The sequence below is a fragment of the Leopardus geoffroyi genome, chromosome C2 (genome assembly GCF_018350155.1).
Source record: "Leopardus geoffroyi isolate Oge1 chromosome C2, O.geoffroyi_Oge1_pat1.0, whole genome shotgun sequence".
NCBI lineage: Eukaryota > Metazoa > Chordata > Mammalia > Carnivora > Felidae > Leopardus > Leopardus geoffroyi.
In genome coordinates this window covers 96,248,469-96,276,429 of record NC_059333.1, presented here as the reverse complement: position 1 = coordinate 96,276,429, position 27,961 = coordinate 96,248,469, and the positions used below count along the sequence as shown (strand labels likewise).

The window sequence follows — 27,961 nt, the reverse complement described above, 5'->3', positions numbered from 1 at the left end:
CACTCAAAACCTGTTGGAAATATGAAATAGGTCATATTCCCATCAAAGACAGCTTATCATTCTCCTAGTATTTTCCTTTTGTGTCAACTTGAAGAGCGGCATTAAGTGAATGCCCACAAAGCATCTTAGAGGCTAAGGAAGGATTAAACTAAAGGCTAAACTCTGAGACAGGTTTATATACACTGCAGTGCACTTTCCTAGGGCTTAGCGTCTTTTCGCCTATCTGTAGAGGATATCAGAGGGCAACGTTTCTGCCATGAAATAGGACTAATCAACTTAGTTGAATTCGTATTTAAGGCAAGGTGAATTAATTAAGACGGTTTCTGAAACAGTCGTCAGATGTGCTTTTAAATCTGCAGCCAGAGGAGCTTCCGCAATTGAAAGAAAATCTTTGGATGGTTCTTCCACAAGCAATGTCAAAACCAGGAAGACTTCAGAGAGGATGTAAGTATATATATCTACCCTTAATGAGTCCAAACTCAGGCTAGTTACTTTTAATAAAATGTTTGCACAGATAAAATAAATGGACACTTTTATCTTAAAAGGAATGCAGGTCTACATGGATCGAGTGCACAATGGAGAAGTAAGGAAATCATCTTGTATAAATACCATCAACAGCATTCCTGCCAAAATCGCTGGGTACATTATAAAAATAAAACACATTAGACTTTGGAAAAATGAATTTTTATAAAGAAAGGCTTAGATTTATCTATAAATTTGGTTGGCTCCCTTATTGCTAACAACATGTTAGCTAATAAATTCTTATTTGGCTGAAACTACTGAAGACTTACTAATGATATACTGCTCATGTCAAATAAATAAATACTATCTGTCACACCTTAATTTTATTTTAAGTAAAAGTAAAAGGAAATTTATTTAAAATAAAGTCAGCTCAAAGTTGTATATAAATTTATCAAGTGTTTCCTCATCTTCAAATAGATTAAGTACCTGCCTCTGTGTGTTGTTCCTATACATTTACCATGCGTTATTCTTCTAATGGCCTTTTGTTACTGCAGATAACATATTCCAAAAAGAATTACGATGTGCGGACTATGAAATGTCAGAGTAGAAACTTTGAGAAAAAAACATTGAGGAGCAGTCAATGATAATCATGAAAAAAACCCTATGTTAACTATTTCTTAACTCATTCTTTCTAACAATCTCACTAAAATATCTAAAATTCAGTTCAGTTATACGGGTACTACTAGATGTCACTTTGACCTACGTACAAATTTATATACAATGGGTTTTGCTTCACGATCTTTCGGAGAAAGTGAACGTAATTTATTCAAATTATAGCAGTGCATAAGTTATATTGAATTCAAGTAGTGAAGACATTACATAATCTCTACTTGCTTAATGATGAAAAGGTTTAGTCTTTTTCATTACAGTATTTGCAAATGTGTCTAGAACTTTACATCTCAAGGAAGCACAGGTGGCTCTAATGACAACGAGCTTCCAGAATGAAAAGAAGTGAGAGGTGAGGGAAGCATGCACACACCATATGCCTTCACCAACACTTTCCAGGGGTCGCATTGTGACGCAATGCATTTAGAACGCTGCTTTAATAAAGTATATGCCTTTAGTAAAAGTGAAATATATTTCAGGGCCACTGCCAAGTGCTTTGGTACTAACTGCCTTTGTGGACAGTGATGCTTACTACTACAGTGATACCTCATTTCATTTATATTGTGCTTCTGTATGCTTATTGTTATTTAAAACAAAAATTAAGTCTAGCTGACCTCCAAAGTGGGCTGTTAGTGACACAACTCAAGCCGGTAGAAAAGAAGCCTCTAAGTTCCTTCCCTATCCTCAGCAAGGCTGGGGAGGGGCGGGAATATGCAGAGACCCAGAGTCAAAGTCCCCTTGAGGAGAGGCTCAGAGCAGAGTCAGGAAGAGGGTGCAGAGGCTCTCTGCAAAACTAGGTGGGAGGAATGTTTTGCAATTATTGGGGGACCAACTGAGAGAAGGTCAAGGAAAAGAACAAGAAGCCTGGGCTTGAAACGTCAAAATTCCCCCAAGGGGATGTTTCACAATGGAGAACTTTAACGTTCAATTTGAAATTGTTTTTGACACTGCCCCCTCCCTCCCAATCTGATTGGCCAATTCTCAGTCAAGTTGGCTCCACAACACGTTTGCCTTGTGTGAGTGCTTTTTTGTGGATACTGAGGGAAATGGATGGCATTCGGAGTCAATGTAGAGCAGGGAGGAAGGAACAGCTACAGGAGGTGGGCTGTCGGCCAGACTGGGAACCCCGCAAGAGCAAAAAGTCAGTGCCTGACCACCCATGAGGATGAAATCCTTGAGGAAGAGGTGGGCTGGGGCTGATGGAGACATCAGCCACTCAGATTTTTTTTTCAATATATGAAATTTATTGTCAAATTGGTTTCCATACAACACCCAGTGCTCTTCCCAAAAGGTGCCCTCCTCAATACCCATCACCCGCCCTCCCCTCCCTCCCACCCCCTATCAACCCTCAGTTTGTTCTCAGTTTTTAAGAGTCTCTTATGCTTTGGCTCTCTCCCACTCTAACCTCTTTTTTTTTTCCTTCCCCTCCCCCATGGGTTTCTGTTAAGTTTCTCAGGACCCACATAAGCAGCCACTCAGATTTTAAGGAGCAATGTCTTTTGTCTTTCTTTCTGTTATAAATGGCCATGATGCACATTTGGGGTAAAGATGCTTTAAGTGTAACTATTTCTTCCACTTGAAATAGGGCTTGGATAATTTTAGAATCACCTTGTAATCTCAGAAAACTATGTATTTGGAATATCAGTACGATTATTTACATTTCACACACTGTTTTATGTAATTATTTTCTAAGCTTTTTATTATTGGATATAAAAATAAACTTTTCACACTTCTAACTATAACTGTGAAATTAGCATGATCTCTCTTCTCACCGTGAATTTTTCTGCTAGGGGTATTGATAATGAAATACTTTTGGACAATTTATTGGTCTTCCTACTTTTTTAAATGTTTTTATTTATTTTTGAGAGAGAGAGAGAGAGAGAGAGAGAGAGAGAATGGAAGTTGGGGAGGGGTAGCGAGAGAGAGGGGCACAGAGAATCCAGAGCAGGCCCTGTGCTGAGAGCAGACAGCCGGATGTGGGGCTCAAACTCACCAACTGGGAGATCACGACCTAAGCCGGAGGTGGCCACTTAACTATTTTTTTTTAATGGTCAGGCACCCTAGCCTTCCTATTTTTTTTTTAAAAAATGTCCTATTTATTATTTTTCTAAACTGAAAATGTACTTAAGAAAGTGTGAATTATGCTTTAGCACTAACATGCTTTTCAGAACCCAGATTAATATAGGACACCTAGAATAGCGAATGTGTGAAGCTACTAAGGACTGTTTTATACCTTAAATAAAAGATCTCTGTAAATATCTCCCACTAGTTTTCATTTAAGAATTTATATTTTTTTTCTCAAGATTGTAGAAACATTTAATTCTACTGATCTACTCTTAGAATGTAAAAACTGTATTTGTAAAAACTTACAAATACAGAAGTTATTTAAAAACTAATTTATTTCAATGAGTACAATCCCAGAAGTCATGCATCATACATGCAACACAACAAATATTCCATATGTAATTGCTCAAATTCAGGCTTGGCCAAATTCAGATTGCACCGACTTTAATAAATGGTCACAGTATAGCCAATGAGAGACTGAAATGGAATCAAACTGACACCTGGCTACTATGCACCAGGCAAGCATTCAGTGAAAATCTGCTGATTTGGCAAGGGCTTTAGTTCATGAACTTCATGTCTTACTACTACTGCCCTAATCAGTTGAGACAGAATTAGCACTACCTAAATCGTCTGTGTGCTGCCTGGAGGGGTTTGTTGAGGGTAAGAGTCTGAAGATAGAGATTAAGGAATCCTCATCCTCCTAAAGTGCTGGGCATCCAGGATTAGAGCTCTGGGTCAGAGAAATCCACGCTGAATGCAAACCTAAGCACCGTTACACTCCGCACTTGGGATTACCAGACTCACTGCGTTTAAAATGGATATCCCCGTCTGCATTTTGACTCAAGAGCATTTCATCTGCCGTGCCAAAGTGACCTTGGTTCACTTCATTTGTCTAGATGTTTCTAAAATAAGAGGATACCCTGAAAATGTGAAAGTTGATATTTAAAGACTCATGGGTTGATCCTATGACTCCCCAAATGGTGAGATTATAGACACCTAGATTTGGAGCCCAAGCATCTACCTTGCTGATGAAGGGAAAGATCTGGCCAACCCCAGAACGTTTCCTTGGAAGTCTCCTGATAGTATTTGCTTTGAAATATAATTGGATTTAGAGCCAGGAAACCGTTCTGTGTGACTATAGTGGTAGATGCATGGCATTCTACGTTTCTCAAAACCCATAGAAGGTACCACACTAAAAGTAGGCACACAGGTAAACTGTGCACTTTGGATGATAGTGACATGTAGGTATAGGTGTACTGATGTGCCACATTCACAAATGTACCCCTCTGGTGCCAGACATTGATAGTGAGGAAGGCTATGCATGTGGGGCAAAGGGAGATATATGGGAGCTCTTTGTACTATCTACTCAATTTTGCTGTGAACCTAAAACTGCTCTAAAAATAAAGTCTATTAAAAAATAGACTGCATAAAAATTTGGCACATTCAAAATATAACAACAGAACACAAAAAGGGTATCTTGGTCCATTCAGGTTGCTATAACAGAATACTGTAGTCTGGGTGGCCTATAAATGCAGAAATCTATTTCTTACAATTCTGGAGGCAGAGAGTCCAAGGTGAAGGCGCCAGCAGATTCGGCAGATGCAGTCTGCAAACCAGATACAGTCCAATGAGGACCTGCTTCCTGGTTCACAAATGACCACTTTCTTGCTGTGCCCTCACATGTCAGAAGGGGTGAGGGAGCTCTCTGGTAACTCTTTTCTTTCTTTCTGTCTTTTTTTCTTTTTTTTTCTTTCTAAACTTTATGTATTTTGAGAAAGAGAGAAGGGGAGGGGCAGAGAGAGAGGGAGAGAGACAGAGAATCCCACGTGGGCTCCGCACCATCAGCACAGAGCCCAACATGGGGCTCAAACCCACGAACCATGAGTTCATGACCTGAGCCAAAACTAGGCACCCCTCTCTAGTGTCTCTTTTCTAAGGACACTAATCCCATTCGTGAGGGGGTAGACCCCCTCATGATGTAACCACTTCCCCAAATATTTACCTCCTAATACCATCATATTGGGTATTCAACATATGAATGGGAGGAGGCATAAAAATCCAGGGTATAGCACCAGGCAATTAGACTTTTAGAAGAAAATTTGGGCACCAATAGATATGATGGTGGTAAGTTAAAAGGCACTCGCTTACAAGTATAAGAATGAAAGGAAACTAGGGAAGCCAAGTGGAGCCCAAAACCGTAACACTGAGATGTGACAGATGTCACTGACTCATCCTTCTTGGGGACCTTCATGGCATACATACAGATACTTCTCTAGACCTCGGAAATAAGCTTACATTTTAGGTGCAAACTTGGAGGATTGATTAAAAAATAATAAACTACTATATCAGATGTGTAACAAAATTTTATAGATCACATTCAATCTCCTTGGCATTACAAAAAGAAAATAGACCGCACCCAAGAACCATAGGATCCAGAACAGTTATGTTACCAAGAAGAGTTTTAAGCAGATTTAAATTAGATCAGACTTGTCTTTGATGCTCCATTTCTTCATCTCTGTTAACCTGATAGCCTTGAGTTCCCTGCTTACTTCACTAAACGCGTGACTAACGGTAAAAAAAACAATCCTGCTGTGTTGTTGCAGACAATGGACCCTATAGAACCTCGTAAATGTATTCCTCTGTCTGGTGAACCTGGTACTCCGGAAGAAAGGCATTTGTGCCAGCTCTCTACTGGAATGACATTAGAAGGTAATCACCTTGCCTCAACAGCCCCAGACACTGTTGCTGCCAGTGGGGCAGAGGGAGATATATGGGAGCCCCCCGTGGCCCCCTTCCAAGTTCATCTTCAACCATGGGGAAGTCCTTCCCCATCTCAAGCACCTGCCCCTTTCGGCTTCTTGGTCTGAAGGCTCCCTCCCACACCACAGGAGTTCCTTGCATCTAGATCAGGCATAATCCAGGGGCAGTTTACCCCTCGCTTTGTCTTTCATTGGGACAAATCCTGAGGTGTGTTCCACAAGACGTCTTAGCAGCGTTGATCCCCAGTTGCCCAGAGTAGTAATCCACACATTAACTCTCCCTTTATCAGCTTTTCCCTTCCTGATTTCACTTCCCCACTCCCCCTTGTGAGCTCCTTGGGACCACTACCTGCATTCAAGTCCTTGTCTTAAGGCCTTCTTAGGGGGAATGCCAGAATAAGACAGCCTCATCTGTTTTTGGTGACTAATTTTTATGGCATTTCCCTCAGGTGACGTGTGTGAGGAAGAGGGGTGGTCCAACATCTAGGCAATCCTTGCTCTGGAGGGATTCTGCACCTCTCCCTTTCTTCCTTCTTTTTCCTCCTCCTTCCTCCTGATTCGTCTCCAGCATCACATAAAATGCAAGATAAACATTATATTTTATAATTTTAAAGATTCTATCTCATTCGTGGGTAAGTTCAAACTTCTGCCAAAGACAGTCATTTTATGACACAAATGAAAGTTCAATAACACCCAGTTGTGTCCCACATTGTTCTGTTGTGTAATGGACTAAAGGGAGGAAGGGGGCTGTGTACCAGATTGCACACGGAGGACCTGAGATTTCAAGGCACGACAGTGTCCTTGCCAGAATTGCAAGCCCATGTCTGACATATACCCAACCTTTGTTCTTTGTTGGCATTCTCACCGTGGCTGGCAGGTACCTGGCAAATATTTTTATTTTAATCCTGACTAGTCATAGACTCTCTGAGGTCACTATCAGAGAGGAAACTATACTGACCTCACAGAAACCCAGTGAAAAGAAATCAACATAAAGAAATTTTTTAAATATATGAATGGCAAAAGCCAATGTTAGGTGAACTACGGACTATGATCATTAGGTTTCAGTCTTAAAAAGAAGCTAAAAAAGGGATTGTTTATTTAAATACCATTATATTTTTAGTTTTTGGTCTATATGAGTGTATTAACTGTTTTAACAATCAAATCAAATATACAAGAAAGGAAAAAATGAAGATCACTACTTTGAATAGCAGAACATTTTCTTCCCAATTTCCTAATTTTTCAAGTTTATTTCTTTATTTTGAGAGAAAGTGTGCACAAGTAGAGGAGGGGTAGAGAGAGAGGAAGAGAGAGAGAATCCCAAGCAGGCTCTGCACTGTCAATGCGGACCCTGATGTGGGGCTTGAACTCACCAACCACAAGATCATGACCTGAACTGAAGTCAGACACTTAACTGACTGAGCCACCCAGGGGTCCCTCCTAGTTTCCTTTTTTAAAAAACACAGTTGTAGGTATCTGGGTGCCTGGGTGGTTCAGGCAGTTAAGCATCTGACTCTTGATTTTGGCTCAGGTAATGATCTCACAGTTTGTAGGATGAAGCCCCCACTTCAGGGATTCTTTCTCTCTCTCTCTCTCTCTCTCTCTCTGCCACTCCCCCACTAATGCGTGCATGCATGCACACTCTTGTTCTCTCTCTCAAAATAAATAAAATAAAATATTTTAAAAACCATACTTGTAGGTATCTTGAATTGTTTGAAGTGACAATGGAGGATGAAGGAAAAGCGACAATGACCTGCTTGACTAGTATTTGTTTAATATTTAAAATTACTCAAAGGACATGAATAATTAACAGGAAGATGTAAACCAAAATGTTATCCTTTTAACAACGGTCCCTATTTCTGGTCATAAGGTTCTTCAGATAAAGTTATGCATCCTGTGTTTATGTATATTTGGATACAACTTGCTCACTTGTTCTAATTAAACACAGTCCTAGTCTATATCTACTTTAACTAGATGTATTTTTAGCCACTATGATTTTCCCCTTTTCTATTTTAATCTTAACAATTAAAAAGGAAGATTTTTCTAAAGATTGAACATATGGGAAATAGACACATTCGTACCCCTGGAAATATAAAAATCAAAGTAAGTTGTAAGAAAGGAGGTTGGTATTTCTGGAATCTTGCAAGGCTGGTTTAATTTTATTATTGCTTGTAATATGGTGTGGTATTTCCTGTGAACTCATCAACGAATTCCAAGGACAAGCTGAAAATCACTGAGTTCTGCAGTTGGGTCTGGGAGCTCACAGTGAAGGGGGTTTTGTGTAAGTGAAAGTTTGGTATAGCTGGTCTCCCCAGATGTTGGGGAAATACAAAAGGTGTTCGTTGTGTTCAAGAAAAATTCAAATAGTTCACTAAAAGTGTAGTTGTTTGTTTACATATTTATCTGATTCTTTTTAGAACTCCATCAGTGGCGAGAGATATTGATGATAAATCCAACGATGGCCATGAATCCTTTATTGACGGCACCAGGGCAGCAGAGGATGCCACTGGTTCCTTCATCATTTGAACCTCCAACGGTGGATCGGTATTTCTTTCCAATATACTATTCTGTTCGAAGGAGAAAATGGATGACCATTAACGTTTCAAATGATGGTGACTCCAGTTTTGTTTTCTTGTCTAGTGTCACTTCCATGAACTGTGGCGCACAAATGCATATCAAGATGCTCTGCTGGCCACACGTTCAACACACTTCCCATCACTTCCCATCTGGGGCCTGCTTGACACACTCCACACATAGCTAACAAGCACTTACTATGGGACAGGCATCATACAGGTATAAACATTGATGTAATCTGCAAGGACTGCCCTAACAAAGTACCACAGACTGCATGGATTCAGCGACAGAATTTTATTTCTCCTAGTTCTGGAGTCTGAAAAGCCATAGATCACGGTGTCGGCAGAGTTGATTTGTGATGAGGCCTCTGTCCTTGGCTTGCAGACGGTCGCCTTCTTGCTGTGCCCTCACCTGGCATTTTTCTCTGTGCATGCACTCCTGCTTCCTCTTCCTCTTCTTCTTCTAAGGGCACCTGTCCTATCGGATCAGGGCTCCGCTGTTATGGCCACATTTAACCTTACGTACCCCATGAAAGGCCCTACCTACAAATATAGTCACAGTGAGAGTTTGGACTTTAACCTATGAATTTGGGAGGAACACAACTCACTCCATAACAGTTGAGTACCCTGGTTTTCTCATGATAGAACAATTTTTTTCTTTCAATAAAAGTGGCATTATCAGTACTAAGGTTGTACACTCTGGCAGTTTCTTATTTTCCCCTCTTTAGAATATTTTGACATTCTGAGAGGAAAGTAATGTCCATTATTTATTGTTGTTGTGGAGTAAATTTTGACTTCTCGAGACCACTGAAGTTTGGCAAAATAAACAAACTGCCCACCACATAGTCAAACACTGATCCCAGATGGCAAAACCCAAGGCAAAGTGTGTCCATTACATGAGAAAAGAATGTGGTCAGAATAGTATGTTGGTCATGGGAAATCAGAGAGCAGTATTAATTTGATTAGATTTTTTTCCAGACATTTCTAAAACTTTTTTATTTTTTCTTGATGTTTCTGTTGTGCTGTCAGCTGGGTCAATCCTTCCTTAGTAGATGTTTCTCACCACAGTTCTACTGAAACCAAGAGGCTGCAGGATTTTTGCATCTTATTTTTGGAAGAGATGATAGAATCTCATTTGGCAATTAGAAAATCTCACTGCCTATGCAATGGAAAATTTGTACTGTTCCATCCTCATTTTATCTATTTTATATCTTTTTTTCCTAGAGATTTATTGTCTTCCACTGTAGCTCCTGCTGACCCAAGACAGTTTTGTGTTCCTTCCCAGTTTGGATCCTCTGTTCTACCAAATGCAAATATACCGAACGTGCTATCCAATCATGTTTACTCAGGTATGAGCAATAGACGGTCTGTGGCACCAATGTGACCTGGGTGGCTGCATTAAGTTCTGCCATCGTGCCATCGCATTTACTGCTAAGTTTGGCAAAGCTGTGTGGCAGGTGTGCTTGTAAGTTCTGCACTTGCTACCTAGGTTTCAATCATGGTTCCACCACTAAGTGACCACGTGTAAGTTGCTTAACGCCTCCAACCACCAATTTACTGAGGAATAACATGAAAAGTTGCAATATCTCTGTCTTATCTTACATGTGAGGAACTAAAGGGGTCATGAGGAGATGAGATCTGAGAGTTAAGGGGGCTTGGGGCTGTTTATCTCTGGCCTGATAGGTCAAAGTGGAGGCTTGCCTTTTATCCTGAGTAGGAGGGGAAGCTTTTGAGGAGTTTGCACAAAGGAGCGACATGGTCTGACTTACATTTTACCAGGATCGCTCCGGCTCCTGTATTTGAGACAAACTTGATAGGATCAAAGCTCTGAAGATAAACTGATGGGAGTTAATGGGCTATCAGAAGAGCCAAAAGATTATGATGGGTTGGCTCTGGGTGGTGACAGTTGCATAGTAACATGTAGTTGGATTCTGTAATTATTTTGAAGGTAGAAATAACAGATTTTCTCACAGTTAAGATATGAGCTGTGTGAGAGAGAGGTCTTAAGGAGGATAGCAAAAATTTTGGTCTGAACAATAGGAGAGGTAGAGTTGCTGTTCACTGTTGAGGAAGAGTGTGAGAGGAACAGAGTTCTTGGGGTGGGAGAGATGTTATGGGCTCTGTTTTGCTCCTGTTACATTTGAGGTACCTAACAGATAATCAGTGGGAGATGTCAGGAAGGCAGCTAAAGTGAAGAGAGGACTTCTGGAGACAGCTTGGAGGTATAATTTTGGAAGTCATCAGCATAGATGAGACTAAATGAGATCATCTTTAGAGTGAGTGTTGATAGAGGTTAAACGGATGATACCTAGGACATACCAACAAGATCCAAAAGATGAGAAGGATCAAACAAGGGAGAAACAGGAGAAAACAGTGTGATGGGAGGAGACCCAGGAGAGCCTGGTGGCCTTGAAGGCAAGGGACGAAGTTTTAAGGAGAGAGTGAGCATTGGGTCAAGTATGCCTCTCATAGATGAAGTAGACGAAAACTAAGAATATATGATTAGATTTAGCTGAGTGGAGCTCATTGGTGATCTTGATAAGAGCAGTTTCAGTAGAGGGCTATCAATGAAAACATGACTGGTGGGGGCTCAAGAGAGATTAAGAAGAGAGAAATTCCTCATCATATAGAAGATCAAACTGATGTATCTTATCCCCCAAAACTGTATTCATGAGTTTCTGTTTGTCCCTGCTCTCCAATTCCAACAACTCTCAATAGATAAGAACAAGTAGGAGTGAAAAGCCTGGCACAGGAAAAAATATGATTGGTGCCAGGGCCAGTGAAGACACCAGTCTGCCTGGATCTGAGCATGTTGTGCATGGATCCAGTGCAAGGCGATAGGGCGTAGAAGCCAGGGCCTGACTGAAACTGGACACACCCACTAGAGTGTTCCAAGGACCAAAAAGGTTGTCCCAAAGGCTAATCCTGGATGAAAACCCCATCTGGCATCAAGAACCCAGTAAATCTATAGCCCATGGTTACAGGCAACACAGAAATAGACCAGTGAAATAGTTGCATTGCTGACTCAGAGCCCATCTTAGTGATAAAGAATCTGGAAGCTGCCAATGTTTGGATACAAGCAAGCAAATTCACCACCTATCTCAGGGACAGAGCTCAGGTCTCCTGCCTCAAGGCTGATGTGTAGGAAAGTAAGCAACGGAAAACTAGGGCCTCAGTTCTATAGAAACTGAGCTACTAAGTTAGCAAAATAGAAACCAAGACACAAATCTATTTCAAAAAATTGGGTATCAGGAAGAAAGTAGGTTATTACAGCTGGACTAGCACTAAGTTTGATGTCATCTATTTAGGAAAGAGAAAGAAACTTGGAATAGGTTTGGGGATTCCAGATTTCAGAGGGTCCTAAAATCCAGGTAATTAAAATTGTGCCCTCTAAACTGGACTTCTCATGAGAAATTTCTCAGCATTCTTTTGCAGTCAGTACCTCATGGGTTGATAGTTTCACCCATGCTGGCTCTCTAGAGAAGAATATTTTGAAGCCACTGAATTATAAAAAATATAAAGCGTTAGCATTAGGAGGATTTTAGAGGTCACCTCATCCAATCTCTGAATTTTACAAATGACAAATAATCTCCCTTAAAAAAGATATAGCATTATTTATTTTAAGATGGGTTATTAATAGGAGTTAATGAGCTCTTCTAACTTAGTACAAAGCATGTGCAAGAAGAAATTCTCTCATGATACTGACCGCTGTGTTAGGGAGAACAGATTTTCACATGTAAAACTACATAAAACAAGTACAATTTGTATGTCTATTATTGTTGGAGTATTCTCTGTGGACCTGTGCTGGTCTATGAAGAGGTTGTGCAAATAAATGCATAAATAGATAAACTTTTGCAGCAATTTGACAGGGTAATTCTATGTCTATTAATCTGATCATTTTTTACATTACACTTGTATTTGTCCTTGTTTTCATTTCAATTTTATAAAAGTTTGTTTTATTGTATTTTTAAAAAAAAAAATTTTTTTATGTTTATTTCTGAGACAGAGAGAGATAGAGCATGAGCGGGGGAGGGCCAGAGAGAGAGGGAAACCCAGAATCTGAAGCAGGCTCCAGGCTCCCAGCTGTCAGCACAGAGCCCAGGGTGGGGCTGGAACTCACAAACCGTGAGATCATGACCTGAGCTGAAGTTGGTCGCTCAACCAACTGAGCCACCCAGGCTGTTTTATTATATTTTTTAAAATGTTTTGGCCCATGATAGGCGGAAATTTTAAAAGAAAAAAAAAAAAATACTGCTTTACCATAGATGGTTTAAAAAGCATCGGTATAGACTTTAAGTGCATTAGGAGTACAGAGAAAGAAAAAAAAAATCAATAGAGCATAAAGTTACCAGGCAAGAATAGAGCCTTGAATTCCGTAATGCTGCTGTTATTTCAAGACACTTCAGAAGATTGACACAAAGAATGTAATTTCTACCAACTTCGTTGAAAGCATTTTGCAAAAAAGTATCTTCCTCAGACACACCAAAAAGTCCACATAGAGAGCTTTATATCCATGAAATCATTGCATTTATTTCCAGGGGTTTTGGTGCACAAGAAGCACTTAGTTACTTTTTTTTTTTTAAGGTCAACTGATTTCTCTTGCAGCAAAAGAAAAGAAAAGAAAAATGATCCGTTTTTGCTTTAAAAGCTAGAAACAAAGAGATCCACAGTTCATTTCATTTTTTTTTTTTTTCCTTTTCAAGTATGGCAGGAAAATGTCACCAATCATGAGACCCATACTTAAAGAAAAATAAAATTATCTAGTATTTTATCATTCCATCACCAAAGTAACTCTAAGATGCTGAACAGCAATTATCTGATATTGTTTCCAACACTGTGCTCTACTGGTGGGTGGATGTTCTTTTAAATCATTGTATTTTATTTTTGTTATCTTTAAATGGACATTGTTAATTTGTCTGTGGGGTGGGATGGCGGTTTTCTTTTTTAAGGTTGGGGCATTTTACCACCTGAATCCATAAAGGCAATGGCAAGAAGAAATGAAATGATTCAACGGCAGCATACTGCCAGGTAACATATGGTGTTGTTTTTATTTATGTTCTATTCACTTGTTCATTGGTTTTAGATGAATAGATAGATAGATAGATAGATAATAGATAGATATAGAGATATTTTTTATATGCATTCATTATATTTGTATATTGTGTTGTATACATATACAAACTCTAATTATATACATATTAGATAGATAGATAGATAGATAGATAGATAGATACCTGATTACATACAAAAAGCACTTCAGGAATATTACAAAAAGAAATATATACAAACATATATTTAAGTTAGTTACAGATAAAAGTAAGATTAGAAATTACATAGTGAATCTATGTCTGTAGATCTTAAGAGTTTAATAATGTCTCATAATTAAAATGCCTAGTTGTGATTCCCCTGAAATTCATATTTGCACTTCTGTTTTAAAAGACTTCAGTTCTGCCCAAATATAGGAGCTAAGCTTGCCAACCCCACTTCGGACTCTACAAGCAGAGCCCAGGCAGCCCCATGTCAGTGGCCCCTAAAGTGGACTTCAGCTGTAGCAACTAGGAGAAAGAAAAGACAGCAATAATGACTAGGGCATGGCCCCGGGGTACAAGAAGGCCTCAGACTTAGTTTTCCATCACTGAACCCTAATGAGTCCAGGTGATAACCAATAATCAAAATAAATTAAGCAAAACCCCCAACAAATCCTCCCCCACAACTCCTGCCAATTGCATTGATTTGTAACAGTTGAGACTTGCATTGACTTCCTTGAGTCCCACTAAGATTATACTTTGGGGTTTAGAAAACTCTTTCCAGAACTTTGATTTCTTCGAGGATTAATTTCTGGCAAGAAACTACCCTGTGCTATGTTATTCCCATTCCTGCGAAATTTGCCAGATCTATTAGAGCTAATGCTTTAAAGACAGGCCTTGGACTTCCATTGTGAGATTCGGCCAAACCTTTCATCCTCAGGTCTTATTCCAAACTCTCCTTCCCGGTGATTTTCAAGGGAATTCGTGTTTCCACCCAACAAACTTCTGATAAGTAGTGGGAAGACCTGGGAAAAGCAGAGGTTCCATCGCAAGGAACACAGAGAACCATTAAGATTATATTTCTAGCAGTTTTCTTGGGGTGTATCAAATATATTGTTTTGTTTTTAGGATGGAAATGGAAATGCATGCATTTTACCAGCAAAGGAGAATAGAAAAAGTGAATCCCAAGGGACTAGCAGGACCAGGGATACCATTCCTCTATAGCTCCAGCATCCCTCCTGGCCCAGCCAACTACCACGGCAGGAGTATGCTCCCTGCCAGTGACCTGCATTTTCACAGAAGCACCCTGAGAAACCTTCAGGGAACCCCCACGATAGTGGCAGCTGGTCCACATTTTCTAGAAAGCTGGGGTCAGAAATGTCGTCGTCTCAGGAGAGGTGCTGGGAATCAGAAAGTTCTAGACAGTGATATTGAGAGCTCTAAAAGTCAAGGAGAAGAAAAAATCCTAGGCCAGACTCATGTGATTCCCTACGAAGAGGATGAATTTGCAAAAGAACCAGAAACCGAAGCTCTCAACAATCAGAAGTCAAGGGAAACCAATGAAAAGCCAGCTCTTGGCAACACCTGTGGGGAGCTCGAGCCCACCCATAAAAAACCTTGGGGAGCTCATGGTGCTCCCCTAGAAGCAAAGGCCTGGGATGGTGCAAAGGAGAAGACTTCAGAGCAAGGCTTTGCAGCCTGTGGTGAAAAGAATGGGGTTTGTCCCCCAATTCCTCGACCGTCTCTGCCAGGTGGGTGTCAGGGGCCAATGGCAGATTCTAATGAGCCACAGGTCACCACGTCCTTAAGTTATTACATAATGTACCATTCTCATCGTGTTTCCTTTTATTCTTCTTTTTCTTAATCCTATTCAGGACTATGTCTTCTTGAAGTCCCTTTATTATGTTTGTTCCAATAAGCCATATTAGTGAAACTTGTCTCTATTTATATATTGCTGTATAGAGAATTTTCAGCTAGGAAGCTGGGAAAGCTAGGAAGGCAAGAATGAGGAAGGATGGGAAAACGTACCAGAATTTTAAATTAAATTTTTAATTTAATTTGCTATTAACTTCTTCAATACAAAATAGAGGGATTTCTTCCTTAAAAGTATGAATTCCATCTCCCCTGTATTTAAGTGCAGAAAACAATAGACAGTTAAACAAAAGCATTAACTTTCAGTGCCCATTCCTGTTACGATAACTTATTACCTAAAAACATTAACATACTACCCTCCCAAACAAACACTGAATAGTTTCTAGAACTTCTTTTGGTAAAAACATTTTAAAACACAGGTATTTGGGGGAGGTGGTTGTAATCTAGTCACCAAACCAATTGTGTTGGTGACTTACCCTTACAAAGCGTTAATTTGCCATTTCGATGAATATGTGGCTACATTCTCATGTCACCTAGAGAGCATGATAATTCATAGAACATCATAGAACATGACAGTGTTCATCTGGAGAATGAAATCCACGGGGCATGTCTATTAGAACCTGAGAGAAAATGAAGCAGTATGGAACGTCTTTGTTTATTTACGATAATGCTGTCGTTAAAGATCCTTTAGAAGAAGGAAAGAAAGGAGATTGCTAAATTTTTTAGAAAATATCTCTCAGTATTGTTTAAGGAGCTTGCACATAGATATGAAGGGACCCTCTGTGGTATATATATAAAGGGACCCTCTGTGGTAATAGAATATAAGGAAATTAATGTAACTATACATAAAACCGTGCTCTTAGTTTCCCCTTTTCCTGGAAGTTGTATACCACAAAATAATTTCCTTTCCACTTTTAAAGGAGCGCACCCACTGGTTACAATTGGGGAAAATCTGTCTTTGGATGAAGATATTCAGAAATGGACCGTGAATGATGTGCACAACTTCATTAGGGGCCTTCCAGGTTGTTCAGATTATGCTCAGGTGACTGAACATTTAAGTACTTTCATAAAAATAAGACATTTTGAAATATGTTTCCTTCCACACGGGTTCTGCCAAACTTGCATTTTTCTCCCAGAGAAGTTTGCTTCTCTGAGTTTGCTTCTAATCTACCCCTTGTATGTCATTGACTGACTGGGGACAGGAGCCTCTGATTGCTGAATCTTGGGTCATGTCCCCACAGCCCGTCTGCAGGGGAGGCTGGGAAAGCCAATGTCTGGCATTCTGTTCCATCAAGATTCCTGGGAGATAGGAATTTACCCAAAATTAGGAGATTCGGAGGCTAAACATCCAAAAATATTGAGAAATGATGAGTACTTTCCCTATTCTTCCATATAGCAAACATTGGGGGGCACATACTTCTGTACCAGAAGTTTTAGGCTACTCATAATAGGTAATAGAAATATATTCTTTATTCTAAAAAGAATAACAAGCCTATAGATCTGAAAAATAAGAAATTAACTACTTTAAAATTCTCTATTTATGCCAGGGCAATATGCAACAGTGAATACACACATATAATTCAGTCTGGTAGATAAAATACTATTTTTTTGAATCATAATGAACCATTAGGACAGTTGGAAAGAAGACTAGCTCTCCTCATATGGGAAAACTGGTGACAAAAATAATGGGTTGGCCCGTTTTTGAAGTTTATGTCAATGTTACATTTTCATATATAAAGTTTATTTTTTCAAGTGATTTAATAACACAATTTTAAGCTGCAATTTGCTTACTAAATCTGGTGTCATTATCTTTGGTTTATATATCAAAGGAAAAAAAGGCAAGGAAAGGACATTATAATTTAACATAATTAACTGATGTTAGAAATGACTTTTTTCAGATCTTGGTTTTATGATCATTTTTTTTCTTCAATTTAATGCCATTAATTCTTCTACTTTTTCTTTTTTTGTGTTCTGTTTCTGGGACTTATGGAAAATTAGATAGAGTAGTAGTTAAGAGCATGGCTTATGAAACTAGAAAGTACAAGTTCAAACCCTGGCTTTTCCGTTATCTGGACATGTGACCTAGGACAAGCCGCCTGTTTTCTTAGTGCTGTTTTTCATCTGTAAAATGGGGATAATTATATAATTTATCCTCAGAGGATTGTGGTAAGCAGTAAAGAGGGCCTGGCACCTTATAAGTTCTTGACGAGCGTTAATTTCACCATGCTATCAGAGGCTCCTCAAGATAACGGGTTCCTTATCAGGCAAGTTGTATTCTTTCAGTTATCCACTTTGTCTTTTTGCATACTTTGTAAGAAAAATTTGTCCTATTTTCTCCCATTCAGTGAGTCTAACCTTATTATTTTCTTATTAGTCACTGACCATGGGGCAATCCCTTTTTAAATTTATCTATTCCACTTATCAAGTGCCGCACCAACTGCCAGTACAGCAAAGTTACCAAATTTTGATAACAGTCCGAAATAAGCAACAGTTGAAATCAGCAATAAGCAATGAACACGTGATTGCTGGCTTCTGGTGGGCCGAATCTGTTTGGCCCCTCATTATTCTTCATCAGCCAGTGATCCACAGGCATGGAAGTGCCGCTTATGAGACCCACTCTTATAATAAATGATGCTACATGCATTTCATACTTTATCATCCCAAATGTCTTCTTGTGGGTACGTAGAAGTCACATAAGCACGAATACCCCACACTTTGCTGACTCATTATCTCTCACCAACAGGATGTCAGCGCTCCTTTCCCCACCCCAAGAAATGGAACAGTTATTTCTAGGTGTTTCTCAAATGTGGTTAGGGTCAAGTTCTGCTCTTGTTTCTTCATGAGTCTATTCCCTCTCAGCTGGTGACTGCTGGTGAAATCAACAGCAAGAACATTGCCCTGCTGGGCGTGCCCCTGCCGTGTTAGGGACAGTATTCCGTACAGAAATGGAGAGAGTCCCCTTGGATGCAACTGAGTGCAACAAGCTCAGAAGGAGCACAGCTCGGGCACAGCTGTCACTGGAACACTTCTCTAGTATGTCACAGCCTGGGACTAGTCAGGGTCACACCCACCATGTCTCCCACACCCATCCTGCCGTCTTCTTTCTCATCTCTGCCTTAGGTGGCCACTCAGCAACCTCCTACCAACTGCCTCCTGTAGGTATAAAAAGAAAGCCAGAAAAAAATAACCACAACTAAACCTCAAAGCTCCTATGCAAATGAATTCTTTTAAATAGAGAGAGAGAGGGTTGGTAGCTCAATTGTTCAGGGACATCCAGGAGAGCCTGTGACACATCTTGTTTGTTCTAAGTAAATGTCTCATTCAAGGAACTCAGCAGATAAAATATTCTGTCCCTAAAAGAACTGAAATTACTAAAATTATGTGTACATTTATATGGTGCTCCTGGCTTAAACTGCTGTCCTGACAATGAAGTAGGAGGGACATGTGAGTGACACTGGCATATTCTGCAACTTTGCCTCAGGCCCAGGTTCATCCGTCAGGGCTGAGGCTTGGGTCCTCATGCAAGTCAGTCCCAGCTGCCAACCTGTCTCTGTTTGAAAAAGTATCCTGGGGCACCTGGGTGGCTCAGTTGGTTGAGCATCTGATTTCAGCTCAGGTCATGATCTCACAGTTCGTGAGTTCGAGCCCAGCATCAGGCTCTATGCTTACAGCTCAGAGCCTACAGCCTGCTTCAGATTCTGTGTCTTCCTCTTTCTCTGCCCCTCCCCCACTCACACTCTGTCTCTCTCTCTCTCAAAAATAAGTAAACATTAAGAAAATTAAAAAAGAAAAGAAAATGCATCCCTTCATTGCTCAATGGAATCCCTACAAAGGAAAGAGAAATGGGCCAAACCTTCCCACCATTAATATATTTAACTGTTTTCACCAGTACCCCTTTCTCTGAATGGCAGCAGGATTACATAGCGAAAATCCTGGATCAGAATGAGAAACCTTTTATTTTCTAAGTTCTCTACTTGGCAAGCTCAGCTTCTTGGCAACTCACTTAACCTTTTCTACACTGGTCGTCTCATTATTATAATAATGCCTACTTTTTGCTGAACATGGACTATATGCGAGGCACGGTATCAGGCACGTCGTTTAGATTATCTTTTAAATTTAATGTATACCAATTCCATGAAGAAGATATTAACCCTATGTTGCAGCTGAGTAAAACTGAGCATCACAGTGGCTAAGAGAGTGAGGGCTTGAAAAATGTGTATGAGACTACAAATCTAGCTCTTGCCACCACAATTACTTTATGCTGAAGATATTGGGCCATACGGTTTATAGTCAAGGGTACCTGGGCCCTAGGTATTGTCAAAGGTGGTAAAAGGAATCCTTAATTTATTCCTAATACTTCAAAAAACGTTAAGAGAAATCATACGTTTCCCTAAGATAAGGTTACAAGCCTAACCAAAGTGTCAACTTTTTCACTTTAGCCTAAGATAAGTTAGTTCATGTTAGGCATTCTATAATTTTCTTAATTAAAGTAGGAAACAAAATAATTACTTAGCAAACACAGTTTATAAATAACTAAAATCTATTAGAACAAGAATTTCCTAGTACAGAAGCTTCCCCAAAAGACTTGACTTTTCAGTCAGTCCTGAGGCATGCCCTCCAATATAGTGGACACAAGACAAATATGGTTCCCCTTGCCACTGAGCTTAAAGTCCAGAAGAGGGACACTAGTAAGGAGTTCCACATCAATGTGGAGATGCTACGAGAGAGCAGGTACGGAGCATGGTGGGCACACACGGGGGGGCCTTGTGGCTTCCTGAAGGGAGAGGCATCTGTAAGTGAGATTACTAGCTGAGGGGGGAGGTGAGGTGGAAGAGAGGCAAAGGAGAAATTTCCAAGTGAAGACCAGGAACCAGAAAGAATTTAGCACAGTTGGGATTCCGAGATAGCTTCCAGTGGCAGAGAAGGCCAGGACCAAGGGAGAGAGGGGACAATGGCAAGATAAGAGGCTGGATGAGGGGAGGGGGTCGGGTCACAAAGAGCTGTGGAGACCCAGGGAGGGACTGTGGCTTTATCCTGGAGGCAGTGGAGGTTTTAAGCATGAGTGGCATACTTAGCTTTATATTTCAGAAAGGTCACTCAGGTTGCTCTTATGAAAATAGGTTGAGGGCAGCAAGACTAGTGGGGAAGCTCTAGATCCAGGGTAGCACCAGTGGGGCGGGTAGACAAGAACACTATGGAAAAGGCAGAACTGGCGTGATTCAGCTTGTGAGTTTAAGGTATACATTAGGGAGCCTTCGGCAGGAAGAGATATTCACTGAAGCCAAGAGAGAGACTGAGACGAATCAGGAAGACCAAAGAGCACCGGAGGCAGAAGCCTAAGGAACCCTAACCCATAAACATGGATAAAGAAATAATAGCCACACAAGTGACTGAGAAAGAAAGGCAGAGAGTACCCAGGAGGGAACGCCTTGCAAAGGCCAGGAAAGAGCTTTTTTTTTTTTTTTTTTTTTTTTTTTTTTTTTAATGAAAAAGTAGTCAACAATGTCAAATACAGCCAGGAACACCAGGAATATCCATGCACTTGGTAACAGCAGAGTCACCAGAGACCCAGAGACAAGCAGGTTTAGTGGACTAGTGAGGGTAGAAGTCAGAGTCCTTGAGACTGAGGAATGACTGGGCAGTCATTGAGGCAGGGAAGATCAAAACTCTTGAGAAATTGGCCTGTGAAGGGGATGAGAGGTATGGGGCTGTATCTAGAGACAGAGTGAGGAAGCGTTTGTGTAGGTGCCTTATTATTGTTTGCTTAATGATGGAGACTTGGGTAAATGCCAATGGGAAGGAGCCAGCTCAAGAGGGGAGACTAACACTGAGAGAGGGGGTTATCTACTGAGTGAAGCCTGAGGTGGGAGGGGGGAGGGGGGAGGACAGTCTTCAAACACTGAGAGACCCTCTTCCACCATATCAGGAGCAAGGGAGAAAATATAAGTTTTTAGGTTGCTGGGCAGAATTAGAGGAAGTTCTTGTCTATTGGTTTCTTTCCTTTCCTTTTCTTTCCTTCCCTTCCCTTCTCTCTTTTCCTTTTCTTTTCTTTTCTTTTTTCTTTTTTTTCTTTTCTTTTCTTTTCTTTTCTTTTCTTTTCTTTTCTTTTCTTTTCTTTCAATTAGGAAGTTATACAATCTGCTGAAAATGAGGGAGGATTCTGTAAGATCTTAAGTTTGAAGAGCATGAAGAAAGCTTGAAAATAGAAAAAAGAGAAAACTTATCAGTAAATAGAGGATTGCCGGGCAGATCAAAGCTGGAGATCATGAAATTACAGCACTACCAAATCTGCCCAGATTTTTGATTCATCTCTTTATCTGCCTGGAATCTTTGTCCACCAGTGGCCTTCCTAGTTTCCAGAAGAAAAGAAGGCATGGTGGCATCCACTACACAGGCAGAACAGATAGGGCCCCGGAAAGGCCGAGCGCCACAGCATTTGCCTGCATTTCCCTCTCCTCCCCTTGCCATGCACGCAGGGCAGTGGACCGAGACACTGCACCTGTCAGCGTGAGAGGTAAAATTTGTCTGCCATGGTTTCCACCCACCACACTTTACTCAGCCTATTTGTCCATTCATTGGTTTGCCCAGCAACATTTATTGCACATCTACCATATCCCAGCCACAGCATTATAGGGGCGCTGGTAAACAAGACATGGGCCTGCCCTCAAGTCATAACTATTCCAGGTTGGAACTGAGTTCCAGAGACAGAATTACAATGTACTCCGAGAGTCATTAAAGAGCACAGGCGTGCTACTGGATCACAGAAGAGAGAGTAACTGAAAATAAGAAACTTCATGACATTTTGTGTCATCCTCAAGCAGTCTTAATGGTTCCTTCAAAACTAAAATACCTATATATGAACAAGAATTTGGGGGGTGCCTCAGTCGGTTAAGTGACCGACTCTTTTTATTTGAAAGAGAGAGAGAATGTGTGTGTAAGTGGGGAAGGGGCAGAGAGAGGGAGAGAGAGGGAGAGAGAATTCCAAGCAGGCTCTGTCTGCACTGTCAGCACAGAGCCAGATGAGCGGCTCAAACCCACGAGCCGTGAGATCACGACCTGAGCTGAAATCAAGAGTCGGATGCTTAACCGACTGAGCCACCCCGGCGCCCCAAGTGACTGACTCTTGATCTTGGCTCAGGTCATGACCTCACATAGTGAGTTCGAGCTCCGAGAAGGGCTGCACACTATCAGTGCAGATCATGCTTGGGATTCAATCTATCTGTCCCTCCCCCTCTTGCATTTTCTCTCTGTCTCTCTAAATAAATAAATAAATATGGAAAGAAAGAAAGAAAGAAAGAAAGAAAGAAAGAAAGAAAGAAAGAAAGAAAGAAAGAAAGAATTGGAGGGCGGGCACCTAGCTGGCTCAGTGGGGAGAGCATGCAAGTCTTGATCTCAAAGTCATGAGTTTGAGCCCCACATTGGGTATAGAGATTACTTAAAAAAAAAATTGTTTATTTTTATTTATTTACTAATTTTATTTAAGAGAGACAAAAGGGGGCTGGGGAGAGGAGCAAAGGTAGAGAGAGAACCTTAAGCAGGTTCCACGCTCAGCATGGAGCCTGACACGGGGCTCCATCCCACCACTGTGAGATCATGACCTGAACTGAAATCAAGAGTCGAATGCTCCGCTGACTGAACCACCCAGCTGCCCCACACAGGAATTTTTTTCTAAAGATGTGCAAAATTAACACCTTTTGTTTTTGATAAAGGTATTTAAAGATCATGCCATTGATGGAGAAACCTTGCCATTACTCACCGAGGAGCATCTTCGCAGCACTCTGGGATTAAAGCTAGGGCCGGCGCTCAAGATTCAGTCGCAGGTATGGTGAGTTCTCATAACCAAATCTGTATTAATGGTATGAGGCTTAAGAGAAATATGTTACTTTTCTCCTGTTGTAATATGCACAATACCCACTTAACCTCTTTATTAAGCTTTGCCCCTCTGTGGGTGGGGACCTGACAGAAATGGAGAAACCTGAAAGCTTTGGGTGGGGTAGTGGTACTCATTCCTAGCTATGGTTGGGAAGGCACAAAGCAGTGGTGTGCTGGTGAATGTTTAACAACTAGTTCCCTTTAAAAAACAAAATGAACGCTGACTTGTAGCATCTGTTAATTTCTGTCATGTAAATACGCCTACGATGGCTGACAAACTCCTAATGTCATGTCCCCGAATTCAGAATCGGGGAGAGAGGCGCAGCAGTGCCCCATTTTAGAGCATGTTCACCATATGGATACACATAACTGACCTCAGGAGCAGAATAATAATAATTAATAGTAAAATCGTTAGGTAAAAACAATTAAGGAGTGATGAGTTTTGAGTATTGATGACTCGAGTTTTCAATATAGTGTATTTAATTGTAAATTTATATAATTTAATTTTTAACAATGCCACATTTAGCAACTGCTTTGCAAACTTCCAGAAAATGTAACGATTGGCTCTTGAGACTGGATCGAACCAACTCCAGTTCATGACTTCTCACCATCTCCACTGCTTCCTTCAGGACTAAAGCACCAGTATCTTTCATTAGATTACTGCTTTAGCCTTCTGTTTGCCCTGCTCTGCCTTTGCCCTCCCAGCGCCTATGCACAAAACAGTTCAGGATGATCCTTCTAATACATAGGACAGACCATGTCACCCTTTGGCTCAAAAGTCTGTAATAGCTCCCCATTTCCTCCAGAGTAAGCGCCCAAAGTTTATGTCATTTGTGCTCCTCTCCACCCACCACTATCCTTACCTTCCTGACCTCATCTTCTACTTACCTCCCCTCTGCTCCACACCCCCCAGTTACTGTTTTTGACCACTTGCCTCTGGATGCTGCTTAAACTTCTCGGCAAGCTCCACCTAAGGGCCATTCCCTCTGCCTGGAATGCTCTTCCCCTGATATCCTCATGCTTTGTTCCCTCACCTCCTTCATCTTTGCTCTGCTATATCTTCTTAATGAAGCTTGCTCTGATCGCCCTATTTACAATTGTACCCAGCTCAGGATCCATGCACACTACTGCTGTTCCTTTTCTTCTTTTCTTTTCTTCCCCAACAGTACCTATCATCTTCAATCATACAATGCAATGCATTTATTATATTCATGTTTATTGTTGATTCCCCCCCCCCAAACCCACTAGAATGTAAGCTCCATGAGAGCATAGGTTTTTGTCTGTTTTGTTGACTAATGTATCTTTAGAGTATACAAGACTCATAATAGGTCAAAAGTTATTTGTTGAAAGAGTGAGTTTCTTAAAAGTGAAACCAAGAATCATCAACTGATTCTTCCCAGAATTTATACAGAACTGAACCACTTTACAATACATATTTACGCAAAGAACAATGAGACTTCAAAATGTCCTTCGAAAACCATTTTTCTCTGCCAAAAAAGTTTAGGGTAAAGAAGTTCTTTATTTCTAGTGTAAATACCATTGGTATTTTTTTTTTCCAACTTCTTATTTTGGAATGATTTTAGGTATAGAAAAGTTGCAAAGATAATAGAGTTCACCCAGCTTTTCTTAAGGCTAACATCTTACATAATGTGGCACATTTGTCAAAACTAAGAAATTAACATTGGTACAATATGGTATTCACTTTTAAATAATTTATTTTTCTTTTAATTTTTTTTTTGTTTATTTATTTTTGAGAGACAGAGAGAGAGCACGAGCAGAGGAGGGGCAGACAGAGAGGGAGACAGAGAACCTGATGCAGGTTCCAGGCTCCAAGCTGTCAGCACAGAGCCCGACACAGGACTCAAACTCACAGACCGCGAGATCATGACCTGAGCCGAAGTCGGATGCTTAACTGACTGAGCCACCCAGGCGCCCCAACAATTTATTTTTCTTTAGTGAGGATACTATCCCTCTTGGCATTCTAATGACACTGCATGGTTTGTTTTTTTTTTTCTCAAATCTGATTTACTTTGGCTTTAATTTATCACTCTGGCACTTATTTTTTTCTGCCTTAACAACGTGGCCAGCTCTAAGCCTTTCTTTTTTCTTTTTGAATATAGTTGGCATACAGTGTTACATTCTCCAAGTCAGTCTTCATCTTGTCCTCACTTGCCATCGCTATTAGCCCCAAATCATTTTCACAAGGCTGTAGTCATTTCCTGTGCTCACACCTAATGTGTATAAGTAACTCTATGGAGCCCAAGTGAGCTCTAAAGTCCAGGCTCCATCTGCCTGCACAACAGGACAGAGCTCCCACAGAAGGTGTGGGGGAAGATCTCAGTCTCCAAAATGGGAAGCAGGCAAAATTCCATTATAGTAAGCCCTGCTGAGAAGAAGAAAACCCACCCAGATGACCAGAAACTTAGAAGGTGGACCTGAACAGGGCATACAAGGCATACAGGACATTACTGGAATCTGAGAACCCAGTATTATTAGAATGGAAGAAGCTGGGTTTGAGCTATGACAATGTGAACGACGTAGAAATCCCCTGGGTCCCATGGAGGGTGAGGTTTGTGCAAGAGTCCAGTGGTTAATGCTGGGGCACCGAGGCCCAAAGCGGCAATGTTTATGTCTCAACACTAAGGCAACTTGAAGCCACCTGTGTGCTGAATCTCCCTAAAGAATTGCAGCCTCAGCTTAGAGAAGTGCCAGTTGGGCATTGGTAAAGGTGGAGTGGGGTGTCTGTGGGATCTGTTGAGGGACCCTTAGGAAAGGGTGAGGTGGAGTAAACTCAGAGTGAAATGATTGTGTCACAGATGAACCACGGCAGACCCAGAGCCAGGAATTACAAAGTTACTACCACGGTGATATCTAGTTTTACAGTAATAAATGCTGGATGTTTCTGAGAGAAAGAAAAAGCCCCCGCATCCTAGAACGGTGTCCCTCACAACTATCTAGATGCCCCATGCCTGAAATTACCTATCCTTCCTGCCATCTGTGCCTAAGCAGAGGATGCTGGGTTATTGAAAGAATCTATAGACTTAATTGTTATAATCATTTTGTCTCCAAAGGTATCTCAGCAAGTGGAAAGTATGTTGTATAAGAAAAGTCTTTTACTTCCTACCCATACAAAACAACCATTTGATCAACCAGCAGATACATCCCCTCTTTTGGATTTTAATTCCTGGGGTGATCCATTGGATGTTCCTTGTTCCCAGGATATAACAATTCCTAAATGAAGCGAACAAGATAGCATGAGAAATTAAAACCCTCAAGGAGCAAGAACATTCTTTATCAGTTTTCCAAAGAGTCCGGGACATTCTGAAGGGCGTGTGAGGGTTTCCCAAGATGAGTTGGAAGCTGGGAAGAAGAGAAAGCCAGCCCTCCTGGAGCCCTTAAGGAGGCCTTGCCCGAGAGCCTTCCTAATGTGACTTCAGCCCAAAGCGGCTGCAGGTGTATCCTTGGAAGCAAATGCTGAATGAAGGAGAGCATTTGCAAACACCAAAAAAGCTACAGTTGGGTGATTCCATGAGGAAATCTCCGAAGAAGCCAAAAGAACCAATACTGAAGAAAAAAAAAAAAAAAAAAAAAAAAAGAGTTCCTTATCTCCACTCGTTTCCCATCCCCTAACCCAGAAAGAGACCAAGGCAATCCTTGGTTGAAAGATGTAGAAGAAAAAGTGGCAAAGTACAAACATGAGAAAGAGAAGCTGACCACAAGGCCTCCACTTTTTCTCACTTCAGGCTTCCAGGCTGAAGAAGGACCAAGCCAGGGAAGAACAGAAGGTTTAACCTTTCAGTTCAGAGAGACCGTTATTCAGCATTTTCTTTCTGACATGAAATTGTCATGACTCAAAATAAGTCCTAATTATCTGAGACGGAGATGAAAAGTAACAGTACCCACCTCAGATTTCCCACAAGGGGTGGGGATAGAGTTATCTCTGCAAAGCAGGTTTGAATTGGCTGGAGGGAGGGGAGAAGATGAAGGTGACTTTCTGCTTGTCCCTGTGGAGTCCCTCTCAACTTTACACTTAACAGAAAGCCTCTGAAAAGATACACAAGAAACGGCTAGGAGTTTGCTCAAGGAAGGGACTGGCAACAGGGGCATGAGGGAAACTTAGCACATACCCTCCTGTACATTTTAAATGTCCAACGATGAGAACGCATTTTCTATTTTTAAAATTTACATTTAAAATGAAGAAACTGTAGCAGACAGCCTCGAAGGTAGCCCCCAATGATCCCTGCTTCCCGGTCCCTGTGCCCTCGTGTAACGCCCTCCCCTCTTAGGTGGGATGGACTTACTGACTCTTTTCTAGTGAACATAATATGAAAATCATGATGGATGTCACATCTTTGGTTCTTCTGTCTGGGATGCTCTTTCTCTCTCTTTGGAATCCCTGCTCTTGAGGGAGCCAGCTTCTATGAGTCCAGGCAGCCCTGTGGAGAGCCTGAGTGATAGAACGTGGAAACAAATCTTCTGAGGCTTGTCAAAAGCCACATTAAGGAACTTGAACGTGGCTTCTCCTCAATGAAGTATTGAGATAACTACACATGCAGCTTCTGCCTACAGCTTGATGGAGGGCCTGAACCAGAGGTCTCCATTGAGTCGCTCCTGGATTCCTGACCCACAGAAACTGCAAAATGATAAATGTGTTGTTTTCAGCCACAAA

The 27,961-nt window shown here is 40.9% G+C and overlaps 1 protein-coding gene across 2 annotated transcripts; it reads left to right on the top strand.

Annotated features, from left to right (window-relative positions):
- Positions 1 to 193: 193 nt before the first annotated feature.
- On the top strand, positions 194 to 27,961 carry SAMD7 (sterile alpha motif domain containing 7). Of its 2 annotated transcripts, XM_045503017.1 has the most exons (9): positions 194 to 444; positions 5,796 to 5,901; positions 8,366 to 8,492; positions 9,746 to 9,870; positions 13,471 to 13,549; positions 14,677 to 15,299; positions 16,341 to 16,462; positions 23,130 to 23,240; positions 26,364 to 27,961. In XM_045503017.1, the coding sequence occupies exons 2-9, from the start codon at positions 5,799 to 5,801 to the stop codon at positions 26,529 to 26,531; spliced, it is 1,458 nt and encodes a 485-aa protein (XP_045358973.1). In that variant the 5' UTR covers positions 194 to 444; positions 5,796 to 5,798; the 3' UTR covers positions 26,532 to 27,961. The 2 variants fall into 2 exon arrangements, with proteins under 2 accessions (XP_045358973.1, XP_045358974.1); XM_045503018.1 differs by lacking the exons at positions 194 to 444; positions 5,796 to 5,901 and adding an exon at positions 6,381 to 6,583.

What these genes read in the sequence shown, in the direction of transcription:
- SAMD7 (XM_045503017.1), top strand. Translation starts at nt 5,799, where the DNA reads ATGGACCCTATAGAACCTCGTAAATGTATTCCTCTGTCTGGTGAACCT. An exon ending in TCCTCGACCGTCTCTGCCAG is followed by an intron (nt 15,300 to 16,340) that starts GTGGGTGTCAGG and finishes CCACTTTTAAAG; the next exon opens with GAGCGCACCCACTGGTTACA. An exon ending in GTTGTTCAGATTATGCTCAG is followed by an intron (nt 16,463 to 23,129) that starts GTGACTGAACAT and finishes TTTTTGATAAAG; the next exon opens with GTATTTAAAGATCATGCCAT.